The sequence below is a fragment of the Lissotriton vulgaris genome, chromosome 4_1 (assembly GCF_964263255.1).
Source record: "Lissotriton vulgaris chromosome 4_1, aLisVul1.2, whole genome shotgun sequence".
Lineage (NCBI taxonomy): Eukaryota > Metazoa > Chordata > Amphibia > Caudata > Salamandridae > Lissotriton > Lissotriton vulgaris.
Genome location: NC_141691.1, coordinates 1,258,294,159 through 1,258,314,139, shown reverse-complemented (window position 1 = coordinate 1,258,314,139; position 19,981 = coordinate 1,258,294,159). Strand labels below are relative to the sequence as shown.

The 19,981-nt window shown below is 41.1% G+C and overlaps 1 protein-coding gene across 4 annotated transcripts in view; it reads right to left on the bottom strand.

Annotated features, from left to right (window-relative positions):
- Positions 1–19,981, bottom strand: part of RIPOR2 (RHO family interacting cell polarization regulator 2) — a 622,104-nt gene that overhangs the window by 278,421 nt on the left and 323,702 nt on the right. For all 4 annotated transcript variants that reach the window (XM_086965454.1, XM_086965456.1, XM_086965457.1 and 1 more), the window contains exons 3-4: positions 12,332–12,487; positions 68–146 (exon numbers count right to left, since the gene is read on the bottom strand). In XM_086965454.1, the coding sequence (XP_086821580.1) occupies positions 68–146; positions 12,332–12,487 (235 nt within the window). The remainder of the gene's footprint in view (positions 1–67; positions 147–12,331; positions 12,488–19,981) is intronic.

Below are 19,981 nucleotides of genomic sequence, written 5' to 3'. Positions count from 1 at the left end.
TCCCATTAGTAAAAAATAAATGGTGTGCAGATTTTCTAAACAACGATTCCACCTAGACGTGTCTTACCAGCCGTGAGTTCCTCTTCATGTCTTTCAGTTGGGCATTCAGCTTATCCAACTCTCCCTGATGCATTTCCAGATACTCACTGTTGAAATAAAACAAGTCATTTTTTCAATTTCACAACTTGCTTTCATGTTGCCAATAGTCTCCACATGACCGTACACAATTGTATATCAGACATTTTTAGGTTTGGGTTTTGACAACACAGCTGACTTCCAGACCTATGTCTTACAATATACACCGGGGGCTTGGAGTCCGCCACTTCAACCATAGGCTTTTTTGAAACACCCTCTTCCAACCACTGGCTTGAGACTTAGTCAATCACATGTTACCTCAGTCCAGTGAATATTTATCGGTCACTTCAAGCTAGTATTCAAGCCAGTAGCTTGTGAGTATACTTTTGCCTCCCTTATGGCTGCATTTTAAAGTATGAGGGAGTATTGTAGAAAACATCTTTCAAAACAAACTACTTTCATTCCATACACGTGTCTAACTTTAATCTGCTAATTCTGTGTCTGCATAGATTAGAACATTAAACCTCAATGAACCTAGACTTATTGGCTTTGCTGCTGTTTCGGGACATGGCTACCACTCTTTTTTCACTTTGGATTAAGGTGATCTACATAAACCAGATGATTGTGGCACTTGTTCTAAATACTTTATTAGTGGTAAATGTAGTGTATACTGTCATAGTGGGGAGACCTGCACAAACTTCCTGATGCACAATACATTCTTTCTATCTAGGTTGCACTTAGACAGACTGCCCACCCCTAACAGGCCAGTCACCACTGTGAAACCCAAGAAAGTTTCATCTCCTTGCTGCTCCAGTCACAGTCTCAACTAATGACATGAACGCGGCTTTCAGTGTCAAAATATGTTTCAAATATTTGAATAGATCCACCCAAGCAATTTGAATGTGCCTCACTGTTTTCCTCCATTTGCAGTACAATGCTCAGTAATCCAGAGCAGTTGGAAAATACACCACAAAACTGAAGTAAAAAAAGGGAAATGTTCAGAGTGGGGTAATGGCCTCATTTAGCTGCCAAAAATTTGCTTGAAAATAGTGAAGGTGAACTGGTCCCTCTATGCTTTGGGTAGTTCCTTGTAGCCTCTTTTAGCATCTAGCTGCATGTCAGAAACTGCTGGGATCGAAGCTAAGAGTGGGAAGAACAAAGTATAGGATGTAGATGTATTTTACATTTTCCCCTAGAATATTTGCAAAATAATTATTTGGGCAATAATTGGCAGTCCTCTGCTTCTTTTTGTATGGTATATAAACTAATTGTTGAACATGAGTCGTACGTTTATAACATTACAGTCTTGTTGGTTGGTATCTACGTACGCTGAAATGAAGTTTTGAATTCCTCTTTTGCTATCTATTTTAATCAAATTATGGATTATTAGATGTGAAGTTCCAAACATTGAACTTATCCAATACATTCTAGGTGAAATCAAGGGGGAATATCAGCCAACCATGTACATCTTTCTGACTCTACTTTCCCTATTTTGGTGATTTACTCCAGGCATCTTCCTTCTTTCATTTCCTGAGGGGATAATTATACTTCTAGGAGAACTGAGAACATAGCTACTCACTGCATTCTTCTAGGGCAAAACTTCCATCATCACACAATACAATCAGCCGGTTCCAGCCCTTATCTCAGCATTTGACTTCAATGCAATGCCAAAATATATACGGATAGTGTATTCTCTCTATCTCTGTCTTCAAACCGACCTCTTGAACCTCTGGCTCTACGCGTCTTGATGTCTTAGCTATGGTCCCTAGGCGTTCAGCTCTTTATAGCATCTGCTAGAACTACCAAACTACATTCTGTTCCTTTCTCCATGTGACCACCTTTGCCAATACTTACTGCACTGAAGAATCTATTAGGTTCCTAGGCACCATATTTAAATCACATGAAACAAAAAAATAAATACAAATTACAATGTTAACTCATGAACATTTAAAAAAAGGATTTGAGTGAAAGATGGCCGGTGGGAGATGTCTTCTCATTAGGTTCTTGTTCAGATACATCATGCAGTCTCACTTTGTAAAAGATGGCAGTGAAAAACCATGTGATTTGAAAATTCAAAACAGAAATATCTCCAGCACAGCATAAAAAAACTCAAATGCCAGGAAGAAGGCACTTGTGGCAGAAACTTCAGCACAAATGAAGCCATTTTGTCAACATTTCCCCTTTATGACTTGAATCATATTTAAAAGTAATTGATCGTGATTATGACATTGAAAACATTTGGTTTATATGGTCACCAATACTTGCACAGCATGATATGGACCATATACAAGGAGTCTATATTTCTATATATACAGGGAACCGATAATGAGACATTGTTTTAGAATATCACTAAAAGGTTCTAGATTTCGGGATAAATAATTTCGAGGCTGAAGTTTGAGTGCTTGTAAATATCGCCATAACCACGAGACGCCATTGTTGAACCACAATGCACTAAAATGTCATAATGCATTAAAACGTCATATAGAGTTTCTGGAAACATAGCAATGAACCCGAAGGCCAATTAGCATGTGTAGATCCCCAGAAGCCTGGGATGGTATCACTGTAGCATAATTTATGCCGTTCTCCCTCACGTATTTTTTTTTTAATGCTTTTTTCTAGGCAAAATATGAAAACGATATGCATTTTCAATTAGGAAATGTTCATTGAAATAAGAAGGAAGAATATCATATTGTACCAATTTGTTTTTTTAAGTGTATAATCTCTAGTATAAAAAACATTTTTTTTCCTTAAGTCAAGTAATTGGAATTTTGGAGGCATTGTTAATTATTGAATTGTTGTTTAAAAGCACATTTTGTCTGTCGAAATATATTTTTGGGTCTCGCGCCTAGCGTTGCAGTGCGCAGCACTACTTGCGCAGCGCGAGACATTTAGTACATGAAAAACGGGGCTTCATAGACTGACCTAGGAATCGCACACGCTCGTGCATGTGCTTTTCCTTTTGTGCCTTGCGATTGGGCTTTGCGTGTGTGTTTTTCACTAAGACGGCACGCAATAGGCCAAAGGCGGTCGCGTTGCTCCGCCCATGGCCTATTGGTGTCTATAACGTGCACCAGGCCGTCATGTGGTTTCAATCATCGTGCACAGGCTTTTTCTTTTTGATCCATTTCACAGGGAAGCGTGGTGCAGTAGTGCGAGCCATATTAAGACTGCGGAGCTCTGTACAAGTTTGATGGTAGTGACAGTAAATGTCAGTGGGGTGACTTCTGAGAGGGAGTGTGGGCTATTTAGTAGGTCATGCATGACTTGACCCCTCGCTCCAAATAGTAAGTGTTATGTAAATGCAATTAAAACTGAGTGCAGCTGGAAGTGTGCGATGCACCGGTTCCAATTGTTTGATCTTTTTGGAGATGCAATGCCTTCAGTGTTTCTTTGCCTACTATTCCATTGGTCTCGGACACTTCATTACACCGAATGTGACTCTTTTACCTTCTTGCTGGTGCGCTGTCTTTTCTCTGATTCTTAACACCTCATCCTCTGTCCTCACAGTGAGGCGCTGTGCTACAGGCGGGGTGGACCGGAGCAGAAGCCTTTTACCAATGTAAATCGGTGACCAACAGATATGCAGCTGGCCATGGATCTTATACTCGGTGACTGTTACAGGGACTAGTGCTCCTGCCAGCAATGAGAATAGCACGGATGATAACAATGGGACTAGTGCTGATGCCAACAATGAGAATAGCACTGATGATAACAATGGGACTAGCGCCGATGCCAACAATGAGAATAGCGCCGATGATAACAATGGGACTAGTGCCAATACCAACAATGAGATTAGCGCTGATGATAACAATGGGACTATTTATTTATTTTATTTTATTTTTTACATTTGTATGGCGCACAGCTACCCAAAAAGGGTTTCCCGGCGCCGACAACATGTTGCTGGGCGAAGTTACGCAGGAAGGCTTGCAGAGAATTATTTATTGAAAAGCCAGGTCTTGATATTCTTTCTAAATCTGGCATAGTTTTCCTCTGTCCTGATATTAGCTGGGAGGGAATTCCAAAGAGTGGGCCCCAGACTGGAGAAAGATCTTCCCCCCATTCTTGCTAATTTGTATCTGGGGATCCCAAAAAATGCTCCTGAGTGGGAGCGCAGCATTCTTCCAGGGGTGTAAGGGGTGACAAGTGCTTGCAGATATTTGGGGGCCATGAGATTTAAAATTTTGAACATATAGGTGAGAGCTTTGAACCTAATGCGTTGCTCAATCCTGAGCCATGGTAAATCCTTCAGATGTTTGGATATACTGGTGAATTTGGGGATATTACAAAGAAGTCTTGCCGCTGAGTTTTGAGCAAGCTGCAGCCTTTTGATCACGGCCTGATTTGATCCCATGTACAGAATGTTACTGTAGTCGAGACGCGATGTTATCAGTGCGTTTACTACGGTCTTTTGGGTTGCAGGGGGCAGCATCCAGAGGATCTTCCTCAACCATTTCCTTATGGTGAAGCAAAGGCCAACTACATTGTTGGCCTGTTGCCTCATGGATATGGTGTCGTCGATACAAACACCCAGATTTCTTGCATGGTCAACTGGGGTTGGGATGATCCCTAACTCGGCTGGCCAGTGGGAAGGGTTCCACAGATGTGTTTTTCCCTAGGAGTATGACCTCCGTTTTATCTCCATTTAATTTCAGTTGGTTGTTGGACATCCAACTGAAGATGTTCAGGAGCCTCTGTCTGAGGAGAGAAGGGGCTGGGGATTTTGGCTCGGACAAAGAAAAGATGATTTGAGAATCATCAGCATAGGTCATAAGGGTAAGACCAGACCTGTCCGCTAAGTCGGCCAATGGCCGAAGGTAGATGTTGAAGAACAGGGGGCTTAAAATGGAGCCCTGCGGGACTCCATGTGGTGCACTGAAGGTGTCGGAACAGGCAAGGGATGAGGTGATTTGAAAGGTCCTGTGCATTAGAAAAGACCTAATCCATTCAAGTTCTGCACCTCGGATGCCATTTCTATCTAATGTAGTCAGCAGTTTGGCATGTGAGATGGTGTCAAACGCCGCACTCAAATCCAACAATATGAGTGCGACAGTTTGGCCCCCATCTAGGCGCTTCCAAATGGCTTCCGTGACGCCTAATAAAGCAGTCTCAGTTGAGAAACCGGCACGAAAACCGGACTGAGATGGATGGAGGAGGGCGTTGTTTTCGGTAAATAGGGCGAGAGCAGAGTGAATATGTCTCTCAAGAAGCTTAGAGCAAGCTGGTAGAAGGGATATAGGTCGATAATTTGCCAGCACCTCTGGGTTTGCCGAGGGTTTCTTCAATAAGGGACTGACCATGGCGTGCTTCCACAGTGAAGGTACCGTGGAAATGGGTGAGGGAGGAGTTAAGAGTGTTGGCAACAATAGTCAGAGCTGGGTCGTCAAGGGTTTTTAAAATACCTACCGGGAGGGGGTCTCGGGGGGGAGCCGGATTTGATGGACCTAAGAGAGGACTTAAGTGAGTCCAAGGTGATTTCAGGCCAATGTTTGAGAATATTTTTAACCGGTGGGCTTGGTGGCAGAAAGACTGGAAGGTCATTGGGGAGAGGTTGAGAGTTAATGACATGAATAATGTTTTCAATTTTATCAGTGAAAAACGACGCTAAGTCTTGGCATTGTTTGGTGTTCAACGGGAGGGCGTTGGCAGTTGTGTTGGCACCTGCGAGTTCTTTAACAGTATTAAAAAGTGTTTTTGCCTTGTTTGATGCGGAATTGATGGTATTGGCAACGTGGAGGGCGCGAGCTTTGGTACATGCAGAATGGTATTTATTTCTAGCGATTTGATAGACTAGTGCAGATGACAACAATGATAATAGTGCTGATGATACCAATGGGACTTATGCCCATGACAACAATGAGAATAGCGCTGATGGTACCAAAAGTACTAAAGCTGATGCCAACAACGAGAATAGCGCTGATGATAACAATGGGACTAGTGCCGATGCCAACAATGAGAATAGCGCTGATGATAACAATGGGACTAGTGCTGATGCCAAGAATGAGAATAGCACTGGTAACCATGGGACTAGTACCCATGACAACAATGAGAATAGCGCTGATGATAACAATGGGACTAGTGCCGATGCCAACAATGAAAATAGCGCTGATGATAACAATGGGACTAGTGCTGATGCCAACAACGAGAATAGCACTGATAACCATGGGACTAGTGCCAATGCCAACAATGAGAATAGCACTGATAACCATGTGACTAGTGTCCATGACAACAATGAGAATAGCGTTGATGATACCAATTGGACTAGCGTCAATGCCAACAATGAGAATAGCACGTATGATACCAATGGGACTAGTGCCCATGACAACGAGAATAGCGCTGATGATACCAATGGGACTAGTGACCATGACAACAATGAGAATAGCACTGATGAAACCAATGGGACTAGTACCAATGCCAACAATGAGAATAGGGCTGATGATACCAATGGGACTAGTGCCGATGCCAACAATGAGAATAGCACTGATGATACCAATGGGACTAGTGCCGATGTCAACAATGAGAATAGCACTGATGATAACAATGGAACTAGTGCCGATGCCAATAATGAGAATAGCACTGATGATAACAATGTGACTAGTGCCCATGACAACAATGAGAATAGCACTGATAACCATGGGACTAGTGCCGATGTCAACAATGAGAATAGGGCTAATGATAACAATGGGACTAGTGCCGATGCCAACAATGATAATAGCGCTGATAACCATGGGACTAGTGCCCATGACAACAATGAGAATAGAGCTGATGATACCAATGGGACTAGTGCTGATGCCAACAATGAGAATAGCACCGATGATACCAATGTGACTAGTGCTGATGCCAATAATGAGAATATCCCTGATGATAACAACGAAACTAGTGCCAATGCCAACAATGCGAATAGCACTGATGAGAACAATGGGACTAGTGCCCATGCCAACAATGAGAATAGCACTGATAACCATGGGACTAGTGCCAATGACAACAATGAGAATAGTGCTGATGATACCAATGGGACTAGTGCTCCTGACAACAATGAAAATAGCACTGATGATACCAATGGGACTAGTGCCGATGCCAACAATGAGAATAGCACTGATGATAACAATGGGAATAGTGCTGATACCAACAATGAGAATAGCACTGATGATAACAATGGGACTAGTGCCCATGACAACAATGAGAATAGCACTGATAACCATGGGACTAGTGCCCATGACAACAATGAGAATAGTGCTGATGATACCAATGGGACTAGTGCTGCTTAAAATTAGAATAGCACTGATGATAACAATGGGACTAGCGCGTGCCAATGCCAAAAATGAGAATAGCACTGATGATACCAATGGGACTAGTGCCGATGCCAACAATGAGAATAGCACTGATAATGATGGGACTAGTGCCCATGACAACAATGAGAATAGCGCTGATGATACCAATGGGACTAGTGCTCCTGACAACAATGAGAATAGCGCTGATGATACCAATGGGACTAGTGCTCCTGACAACAATGAGAATAGCACTGATGATACCAATGGGACTAGTGCTGATGCCAACAATGAGAATAGCACTGATGATACCAATGGGACTAGTGCAGATGCCAACAATGAGAATAGCACTGATGATGCTAATGGGACTAGTGCCAATGCCAACAATGAGAATAGCACTGATGATACCAATGGGACTAGTGCCGATGCCAACAATGAGAATAGCACTGATAATGATGGGACTAGTGCCCATGACAACAATGAGAATAGCGCTGATGATACCAATGGGACTAGTGCTCCTGACAACAATGAGAATAGCACTGATGATACCAATGGGACTAGTGCCGATGCCAACACTGAGAATAGCACTGATAACCATGGGACTAGTGCCCATGACAACAATGAGAATAGCGCTGATGATACCAATGGGACTAGTGCTCCTGACAACAATGAGAATAGCACTGATGATAAAAATGGGACTAGTGCCGATGCCAACAATGAGAATAGCACTGATAATACCAATGGGACTATTGCTCATGACCGCAATGAGAATAGCACTGATATCCATGGGACTAGTGCCCATGACAACAATGAGAATAGTCCTGATGATAACAACGGGACTAGTGGTGATGATAACAATGAAAATAGCTCTGATGATAACAATGGGACTAGTGCTGATGCCAACAATGAGAATAGCACTGATAACCATGGGACTAGTGCCGATCCCAACAATGAGAATAGCACTGATGATAACAGTGGGACTAGTGCCAATGCCAACAATGAGAATAGCGCTGATTATACCAATGGGACTAGTACCAATGCCAACAACTAGAATAGGGCTGATGATACCAATGTAACTAGTGCCGATGCAAATAATGAGAATAGCACTGATGATAACAATGGAACTAGTGCTGATGCCAACAATGAGAATAGCACTGATGATAACAATGGGACTAGTGCTCCTGACAACAATGAGAATAGCACTGATGATACCAATGAGACTAGTGCCGATGCCAACAATGAGAATAGCACTGATGATAACAATGGGACTAGTGCTGATGCCAATAATGAGAATAGCACTGATGATAACAATGGGACTAGTGCCCATGACAACAATGAGAATAGCGTTGATGATACTAATGGGACTAGTGCCCATGTAAACAATGAGAATAGCACTGACAACCATGGGACTAGTGCCCATGACAACAATGAGAATAGCGATGATGATACCAATGGGATTAGTGCCGATGCCAACAATGAGAATAGTGCTGATGATACCAATGGGACTAGTGCCGATGACAACAATGAGTATAGCGCTGATGATACCAATGGGACTAGTGCCCATGACAACAATGAGAATAGCGCTGATGATACTAATGGGACTAGTGCCCCTGTAAACAATGAGAATAGCGCTGATGATAACCATGGGACTAGTGCCGATGCCAACAATGAGAATAGCACTGATGATACCAATGGGACTAGTGCTGATGCCAACAATGAGGATAGCACTGATAATGATGGGACTAGTGCCCATGAAAACAATGAGAATAGTGCTGATGATACCAATGGGATTAGTGCTGACAACAATGAGAATAGCACTGATGATACCAATAGGACTAGTGCTGATGCCAACAATGTGAATAGCACTGATGATAACAATGGGACTAGTGCCCATGCCAACAATGAGAATAGCACTGATAACCATGGGACTAGTGCCAATAACAACAATGCGAATAGCGCTGATGATACTAATGGGACTAGTGCTCCTGACAAGGATTGGTGTCAGTACAACGCGGATTTTTACATCGCATTCCGTTACAACGGAATTTTTACAACGCAGGATCCATTACATCGGATGCCATTACAACGCATGGCATTACATAGCAGATGGTATTACAACGCATGGCATTACATCGTAAGTATAGGTAAGTATACCTTTTTTTTTAAATGTTAATAAGTTAATTTAATTTAATTAATTTAATTAAAATACATTTTAAAATAGCCATTAATTTAATTTAATAAAATAATATCTATTTAATAAATGTAATTTTAATAAAAAATGGAAATAATTTAATTTAATTAAAAAAATAAAATTAACTTAATGTACATATTTTTATAATTGAAATTAAATTAAATTAATTGAAATAATTTATTTAATTTAATTAATTTAATTTAAAAATGTAATTAATGTAATAAAATTAATTTAATTTATTAAATATATTTTAATTAATTTAAAAATGGTAAATATAATTTAATTAACCCAAAACACAAACCTACCCCTGAACCCTAAAAACACCCCTGTACCCCAAAACCCAAACCCTGCCCTAAAACCTAAAAACACCCCTGTACCCCAAAACCCAAACCTTGCCCTAAAACCTAAAAACACCCCTGTACCCCAAAACCCAAACCCTGCCCTAAAACCTAAAAACACCCCTGTACCCCAAAACCCAAACCCTGCCCTAAAACCTAAAAACACCCCTGTACCCCAAAACCCAAACCCTGCCCTAAAACCTAAATACACCCCTGTACCCCAAAACCCAAACCTTGCCCTAAAACCTAAAAACACCCCTGTACCCCAAAACCCAAACCCTGCCCTAAAACCTAAAAACACCCCTGTACCCCAAAACCCAAACCCTGCCCTAAAACCTAAAAACACCCCTGTACCCCAAAACCCAAACCCTGCCCTAAAACCTAAAAACACCCCTGTACCCCAAAACCCAAACCCTACCCTAAAACCTAAATACACCCCTGTACCCCAAAACCCAAACCCTGCCCTAAAACCTAAAAACACCCCTGTACCCCAAAACCCAAACCCTGCCCTAAAACCTAAAAACACCCCTGTACCCCAAAACCCAAACCCTGCCCTAAAACCTAAAAATACCCAAACACCCCAAAACATATACCTCAGTACCCCAAAACATATACTCCTATACTCATACTTATTTAAAAAAATTACTTAAATTAATAAATTTAATTTATAATATTTAAAAACATAAATAAATATTTTTATTTATTTTTATTTATAATTAATAATAATTAAATCAATTATATAATATTAAATAATATAAAAAAAATTATATACTTACCAATACTTACGATGTAATGGTATGCGTTGTAATACCATCTGCTATGTAATGCCATGCGTTGTAATGGCATCCGATGTAATGGATCCTGCGTTGTAATAGCTGCGTTGTAACAGCATTACGACGTAAAAGTTGCGCTGTAAGTGATACACACCTCCTGACAACAATGAGAATAGCACTGATGATACCAATGGGACTATTGCTCATGACAGCAATGAGAATAGCACTGATAACCATGGGACTAGTGCCCATGACAACAATGAGAATAGTCCTGATGATAACAACGGGACTAGTGGTGATGATAACAATGAAAATAGCTCTGATGATAACAATGGGACTAGTGCTCATGACAACAATGAGAATAGCACTGATGATAACAATGACTATAGCTCTAATGATAACAGTGGGACTAGTGCTAACGAGAACAGTGAGATTAGCGCTGATGACAACAATGAGACTAGTACTGATGACAACACTAATGATAACAATGAGACTGGTGCCGATGACAACTAGACTAGTGACGATGACAACTAGACTAGTGCCGATGACGAGACTAGTGCCGATGACACCGAGACTAGTGCCGATGACAACAATAAGAATAGCGCTGATGATAACAGGACTAGTGCAGACGGCAAAACTGCATGATTAAGAGACTGTTACCCAGGGTCCGCACTGCTCATTCATAGGAGACACTGTCCTGGACTCACATGCCTCTTATCAGTGTTCACACTGGTCTTTAACCATATTCCTCCAACACATTCTAGCACATTATTACAGGTTAATATGTTCCTTGTGAGGCCTCCAGACTCCTGCCATTGGGATTTAAGTTCTGCCACTATGTTGATTATAATTCCAGTGCTGGAGTATTGTGCTTTTGGTAACACGAATCCATCTCGTGCTTTACCTGTACTTGTTTGTTTTTGTGAGTAACGTTAAAAGAGCCAGTATGCGCTGTGGAAAGCGCTTTTTGGTAACAACAAGCATTTGCAATGCTATAGGTCTTGCACTTTTATTTACACTTCTAAAAACATTCCTCCCCTGCTGTTCTTACATGCATTGCACAGCAGCGCGGGAAGCTGTGCAACATGGCTTAAAGAAACAAGCATTTACGGTGCAATAGGTCTCGCATTACTGAAAGTTTGAGCTATTGGCGTTGCATTATTGTTTGCTACAGCAATAGCTCAAACTTTCAGTAATGCGAGAGCTATTGCTTTGCAAATGCTTGTTGTATTCGGGGTTACAATATTCAGACAACTGATGGGTCGGAATATGCGTATTTTATTAAGACTTTACTATTTGTGCAAAGGGATTCATCCGACTTGAATAGTGTATTTTTTAAGGGTTGGTCATTTTTTGGGACTAGGCAAATGTTGATAATGTAATCACACCATAGTATGCATTTTCTATGCACCTCGTTGGTGAATGCCATCCGGATATACATTTTTCGTGTGAATTACCGTATGCATTTGGAACACACTGCTCTTTGTGCTATCATGACAGTCAAACAAGCAATATACATAGACATGAGTACATAAAAATCGTAACTTCACTCAGTATGTAAATGACAGTGAACTCGGTGGTCAGCTGTACATAGTGCTGCCTTTCAGACGTCATTGTCCATGCCATGTGATAATCACTTGAAAGAAGGTCATTTCACACTGTGACATTAGCATTAGTGAAAGTTCTTACTCAAGTCCGTTCTTCAAGGCTGCATACACCTCTTCCACTCTCTGCGGCTGGGGCTCTTTGGGATTGCTGTTGTTTTTATGACCTAAATTGTGCATTTTCTTCAGCTTCGCTTGAGGCTTTTTCGGAGTAGAATTATTCCCGATAAATGAATTACATCTGTAAAATGAAGAAAATGTAAAAAAACAGTGAAGATCATTCTTGGGTAAAATAAGCATGATCAGTGCCCGCATAGGCTCATTAAGAGTTAGTTGCTGCAGGGCGGGGCACTCACCACACATAGTTAATACCATTACCCCGGGTGATGTATTTCCCACCTGTGGAAATGACTCATACTACGAGATTTTAAAAGGAAAATAGGAGATAACATGGGGAATCCGTTTTTAACACAAATACATTCAGCATCTGTTTTCGGGTCTTTTCTCCAGATACGTTTTGGCAGGTTTGACCGTCCAGAATCTATTATATGAAAAATGCGAGGTTATCACACGACTTGCAAGTTTGATCACTGTACAAACACTGGAATTTGGCCCAGAACTCATACGAGGATCTAATTGCACACATATCAGTAGCAATATTATCATGCAAGCGGCTGCATACATTCACTTAAGGATCATGATGCGGAAAAACACACCTAAACTCCTGTAAGTTTGAAGTACATTTATAGCTTTTATGGGATTTACAAAGTTTTCTGGAGTACTGCTAGATAAACCCCTACCCAACACACCTATCAAAATATGGGGCAGTTGCAGCCTCTCCCTCATCCATAAATGGTACCTACTCCTGCCTTTGCAAGAAATAAATGTGCTCGTGTTTCCAGAGTGGGAAACTACTGCAAGCAACAACAAACTTTACTATTTGTGGAGGTTTATTGAATTTTCACACATCCATAAAATGACTATGATCGAGCCGCTAACTCTACATTTGACATGCAAGTTGATGGTTGTATTAATACGCGCAGTTTACAAATGTGAAAGTTGAAAATAAAAATCATGGTTCTGTACATCAATAGGCAGCACTTACATGTGCAAATAAAGTTAGAAGCACTTAAATATTTGTGTTTGTGAACAGAGCAAAAACATTTTAAAATACACCAGTGTTGCTCCGTTTCAGTTCAGAAATGTGTTTTCGGGTACATGCCATACATTCAGTGATATATTATATTACCTCTTCTTTACACTAAAAGTCAGCGAAATTTAGCTCAAATTTGAGAGAGAATCCTCCTGCACCGCTATTTCCACCCATGTTTGGGAACCGGCACTTATTTATCCTAAATAGACTTTGATCCACAGCAAGAGGGACAAAAACACAAAAAGGGTAAAGGAGGAGGAAAAGAAAGAAAAAAACAGAGACAAAGGGAGAAAGCAGGGATGAAAAAGAACCTCAAGCGTGTGATAACCAGGCAGGGACTGTCGGTTGATGGACTAAAGAGGCGTGAAGTTGAATCAACACTATGCAACCTCGGTATTCAGAACGTCTGTCATTAGATAGTGCTGTCCATGGGCTTCAGAGTGGTGATGTGATGTCACTATTTTTCATTTTGCATAACATATATACTAACCTGCACATTATATATATACATTTGTAAAGTGTAATTTTTACATTAAGTTAGCCATTGTTAATATCGCCCTCATTTAAGATGACTCACGCTACAATAAAAGTGTATGTTTTCTCTCATTGCAGGAGCCAAGCTGCAGTAGTTTGAGTTAATTAGATTGTTACAAAATGGTTTGTTTTCTGTGAGAAGTGCTAATCTATATGTGTTTCACTGAAAGTAGAATAATAAATCCTGCACCTGTGCGGAGGACAGGCTAGCGGCGAAGTATCATCACTGAACAAGCTATCTCTTGCAGGTCGCACAGTTTAAACTTTCTATTGTGGGATAGCTGGAAAGAGAGATAACCCCCTGTGACATACTCAATCCTGATTGGTTCCCTGTCCCTGTGAACCATGGGGAGTGCAGCATCTTGTCAAGAATTGTACGTTTGAATTGTGCTTGCTGAGCTAGTTAGATTCAGATGCCACTTTCTACTCTCTCTTGACTAGACATGCATCTTTATTTTATTTATAAAGTTTTATATATCCCGAACGTGACCCACGAGGGTATCAGAGCGCTTTACAGTATGAGAACATACATGGTTGAGGTGGTATACATACATTCAAAAGTGTCAATTCGTACAAAAGGAATAAAAGATATCTGACTAACAAACATAGAGGACCGTTGCTCCTCCTTGAAGAGTTAGACTCCTGAGCAAATCCAAGTACATTTACCTGAATTAATTTTTATTTGATTTTGCCTTTTAGAGGATCTATTTATTTCCTGACATCTTCTGCTTGATTCCTCATCAGCATCCTGATTTCCATTTAGCTTAGCATGTTCAAGAAAAAATTAATCCTGCTCTCTTTACCTATGACAAACTTTAAATAGTGCATCTTTGTACTTGAAATAGTTTTTATTGCTTTCAATTATACTGATCAAAGCTCATACATGATGATCATTGAGTTATGAAAAGTTTGAATGATTTGAGTTTGTAACTTTGCTAATCTGCTAAGAAACTTTCATGGTTTGCAAATCTATTCCTCACTGACATTCTTTTAGGGCCTTATGTGCTTTACTGTAAATGATGCACTGTTGATGTTAAACCTCATCTCGGGACTAGAGATTCATGTACAGCTTGTACTTGAGTTTGCATCAACGGTTGGCGCAGTGCAACTCTCATCCCCACTGCAACAAGAGCAAAACTTTGGGTCCTGGCATTTATTCTCCCACAGGTTAGGCAGTGAACATCTCCCTTTTCCAAGCAAAATTCTTTACAAATCGTGCAATTTTCTGCCATTCAGTGAGCATTTCCTGAGCATAGTGTCAAAGAAAGGGTCTCCAAAAGGAAAGTAGGTCAATTTTTCAATTTATAAAGCTTTATTCGACATTTGTCATAAAAGCATTCACCTAACCCTATACAATAAATACTACATATAAAAATACTTCTAAAAATACATATTAAACATTAAATGTCGAATAATATATAGTAAAAAGTACATTGAAATTACAACACATTATTACATTTTAAAAAGTACGTTTCTGTAAGTTAAAAAACAAAGGACAATAATCCATGTCGCAAAAAGCAAAATTAAGGATATACATAATTTCATTGTAATGCAATAGCCGTTAATGATCGGGTACGAATTAGCCACGACCAAGCCAAAAATTTTGCTACACCAACCACAAATAATGTTGAGCAGTCTGTTTCAAGTATCCTAAGGGTTTCGGATTGGCTTCGGGTTCCCAACTTTGAACACACCGGTTTTAACCACTTGCGTCTGGGGGACAAGTACAGTGGACAACAAAACAAAAAATGGGAAATGTGTTCAGTTTCTTCATTACAATGGTGACAGTGCTCATCCCATGCCAGGGACCAATGTTTCTTGAACGCATTCAAAGGTAGTGTACCAATGCGAAATTGAAAATAAAGTTTTCTATCATATGGTTTTTCAATTAGGTCCCAAAAAGGTTCATAAGAGGGGTACATTTTTATATTTAAAAAGCGAGATGTTAAATTTACGCTTGTGCTGTCACTAAACATTGTAGAATATACCATTTCCCAGTATAGATCTTTTAGTTTTTCCTTAGTAGGGAAGCAAGCTAGGTCTTTGTTGTCCCATAAATAGTCCAATTTCAATTTTGTAAGGAGTCCCCGCAACTCCCTTAACCATGGGATAGTATGGAAACGATCAAATTTGATGACATCCATCAATGCTGCTGCATAGTGGCCTAATTCTGGGGTCACCATAACTCGTCTCCAATATAGGAGGGGCCGAAGCCTCGCTATATCCTCAATAGATTTTCTTCCCAGGTCTAATTTTAACGGGATTGTTGGTGTGCTTTGGGGGACCATTACGATCCCTCTTAGAAACCTATTTTCAGCTCGGCCCAGTTCACTCAAATTTGAGAAACCCCATAGTTCAGAACCATATAAACAAGCCCCCAGAACTTTCATGGAATAAATTTCCATCACACAGTTTACAGGCTTTGTCAATGAAGTGCGGTGTTTTGACGAAATAGCACCTGCTAACTGTCTAAACTTTAGTAGGGTTGTGGTTATGTGTTGCTTTCAGCTCATGTTTTCTTGCAGAGTGATACCTAGGTATGAGAAAGAGTCCACTCTTTCTAGTGGTGTTCCTTTGTATTTTATTACACCCTTAAAAGAGGACTGTAGATTGAGGCACATGAATTTCGTTTTAGTAGTGTTTAATTCTAGGCCCCTTTCATCACAATATACACCAAAGGCATCAACTACTTTTTGTAACCCACTGGGGGTGCGGGATAGTAGAAGTGTATCGTCCGCAAACATGAGGACTGGCACACGAGAGCCGGCTATTACAGGGGCGTCACTAGCAATCTTCTCTAAATGTTCAACGATGCCATTTATATAGATAGAGAAGAGGGTTGGCGCTAGGACACACCCTTGTCTCACCCGACGTTCAACCGGAAAGGGATCAGTTACATCTCCTTGTTTGCCCCATCGTATCCTTGCAAAATTGTTTTCGTGTAGGCGAACAAGGAGTGTGAGCAATTCCTGGTTTAGGCCTGCGTCCGCCAAGGTCTGCCAGAGTTTTTCCCTGGGGACCAGGTCGAAAGCGGCTTTTAGATCTACAAAAACTGTATACAATGTCCCCTTCTTCAGGGTGACATTTCTCCAATAAATTGTTAGAAAATGGAGGACTTGGTCGACGCTACTGGTTAGGGGCCTGAACCCAGCTTGATAAGATGACAAAATGTTGTTATCGTCGATCCATTGCTGCAGTTTATTTTGCACTAATCGGCCCATTAGTTTTTGAGCTGTATCGATCAAACTAATGGGTCTATAGTTTTTGGCCAGGGATCGATCGCCTTTCTTATATATGGGAATTATTTCGGCTCCCTTCCATGAGGCAGGCACTTTCCCTCCCTTAGCTACTGCATTAGCCAGCATTGTGAAGTAGCTGCACCAGGACTTCCGATCAGATAGGAAAATATCAGCCGGAATTCCATCCATGCCTGGGGCTTTCCCCCCTGCTACACAGTCCAGTACAATACTCACATCCCTCTCAACAAATATAGGTGCTTTATAGTAAACTTGTGGAGGAAGGCTAACATTATTAAACATGGGGTTACAGGCATACTGTGGTTGAAAGTATTCTATCCAACTGTTTTTTGCGACATTATTTGCAGGCTGGGGTGCTATGCCACCCTTTGCCCATTTTACTGAAGCCCAGAAGCGCTTAGAGTCCTTGGAGGCACACACCTCCTTGAGTTCTCGCCAGCAATCCTCGTCCCAACGCTTCTTAGCTAGTTTTTGAACCTGTCTATACTGGTTTCTCGCCAGCCTTACTGCTTCTGGCCTTCCTGATCTTAGTTCCCTGCTAAGATTATCTTGTGCTGTCCTACAGCTCTTATCATACCACCCTCTAGTTTCTTGAGCTTTCTTCATTTTATTTGTGGGTATTTTTTTAAGAAAGAAACTTTGGATTATAGAGAAAAATATCTCATGGGCAGCCATCATATAGTCAATAAAATCAGTCTGTCCATAGTGAGACTTAATCTTAGCAACTTCGCCCACCACTACTTTCTTTAGAGTCTCTATTTTAGCAATATCTTCTAGGAGCATACTCCACTTCAAATGTCGGGAGTTGTTTGAACTTACAAGGTCCTGCGTAACCATGTGATCCTCCCTGGGATGCTCGGGTTTGTCGTGGTAGGTATGTAGTGTCAGGCACAATGGGTTGTGATCACTTTCAATCTTATCCTTCACTTCCATATCTACCAATTTATCCCAGGCCCTTATATCCAGGAGTATATAATCTATCCTACTGGCCGATCGACCATTATCAAAGGTATTTTTCCCCATAGGATCTGACAGTGCCCTACCATTGGCTGCTCTAAGTCCTCTGGAAAGACAAAAACTTTTCAGTTGGATTGCTACCGTGCTCCATTTCCTAATTGCTGGGATATCTAGTTGGGGGATTCCCCACTTGGTATCCTCGTCTTCGGCCAGGATCTTATCCTCCTCACCCAAGGGTTCAAAGGTAGTGTTAAAATCCCCGCCTATTATTATATGTGTAGGGTCTGGTAGCAATTCAATATGATTCTCGAGGCACGTTAGGGTCTCTGATGGTTTGCCCCTAGCAACTCCCCTTGAATAAAGATTAAACAGGGCTAATTGTTGGCCATTTTGCCAGGTAATATCAAGTGCCAAAATGTCGTTAGAGGAAATAGACCTTTGTTTAACCGAACAATTCAGAGTTTGGCGTACCCAAATTAACAGGCCCCCAGAGGGACGTCCCACTCGATTTCTTATTGCCGGGACGTAAAAGTTCAAATACCCTTGCCTGAAAATTGGTGTAAGCGACCAGGTTTCTTGGAACATGACAATGTCGTAATGGTTGATAAAGTCGATCCAGTCTGGAATGTTTAGTTTATTAATAATTCCAGCTATGTTCCATGAAATAATTGATAATTGCGGTTTAGCCTTTTGGGGGTATGTCTGATCAATATCCGGAATATTTAATGTTTCAGCGGGATCTATTCCTAGTATTGCATTTTTACTCAAAGTTGGTGACATCTCAATTTCCTCCAATGACCTTTCCTGTTCCACCTGGGCTCTATTTACTTCCTCTAGGACGGAAGTACGAAATGCATCTGGGATTAGTGTAGATTCGTCTGACATGGAAGTCTCAACATATCCTTGGCCCAACTGCGTTTCTAGGGTGACGGGGGAGGCATATACGAGTCAATCACACTCGTTTAGGTCAGTTAACACAGAATATTGGTTGTCCAAGTTTAGGCCCCACTCGCATGCTGGAATGGACCTGGCCCTTCTATTTCCCACAACTGTCCATTTTGTTCTTAATATGGTCGGTTTGGCTACTAGACCTCTTCTGCTATAGAAGAAATCCAGTGTCAGTGGAACTATTTCAGCTGTCCTACGTTGTGGAGGGAGGATGTTCCGTAGGACATCAGGCAGGACTTCAGGGCCCTTGAAGTTCAAGACCACACAATCCCCTTGAAATTTCTTTGCCTTAGTACCTATCCACCTAACCCTTCTTGCTGTAAGCAGATCGTCAGATAGTTTTTCCTTACCCCAGGGAGTTATGTGCATATTACTACTAAGCCACTGGAGAGCCTTGTTTCTTAAGGAATCAGGAGACTCGATCTGTCCAGTTTTCAGCAAGGGTGTGTTTGCTAGTACTAAAATAAGGGGCGAGGCTTCAACAATTAGTTCAACTGGGGCAGTTTCAGGGTTTAGGATCTCAGGGATGGTATTGCCCACTAGTTGGGCTGCATCTGGAACTAGGGCCATGTCAGGGGTATTATCGTGCATAGAGCTAGCTTGTTGGACTTGCTCAGAAGGAGCTTGTAGGCCAGTATTCATGTTCCCCCCGAGTGATTTTCCCGCAGTCTCCATTTGTTCAAATTTAGTTACTACTAGATTTGATATTTCCCCCACCCCCGCGTTAGTTTTCCTTAACAGGGACTCTAGCTTGTTGACCTTGTTAGCTAGTTGGTCAACTTTTGATATAAGGGGTTTCATTAATCCTAATATTTTGGACTCTAATGTACGCAGAAGCTTATTTAAGAGGGTGTCCTGCCCTTCTTCATTTTCATACTCTTCCTCC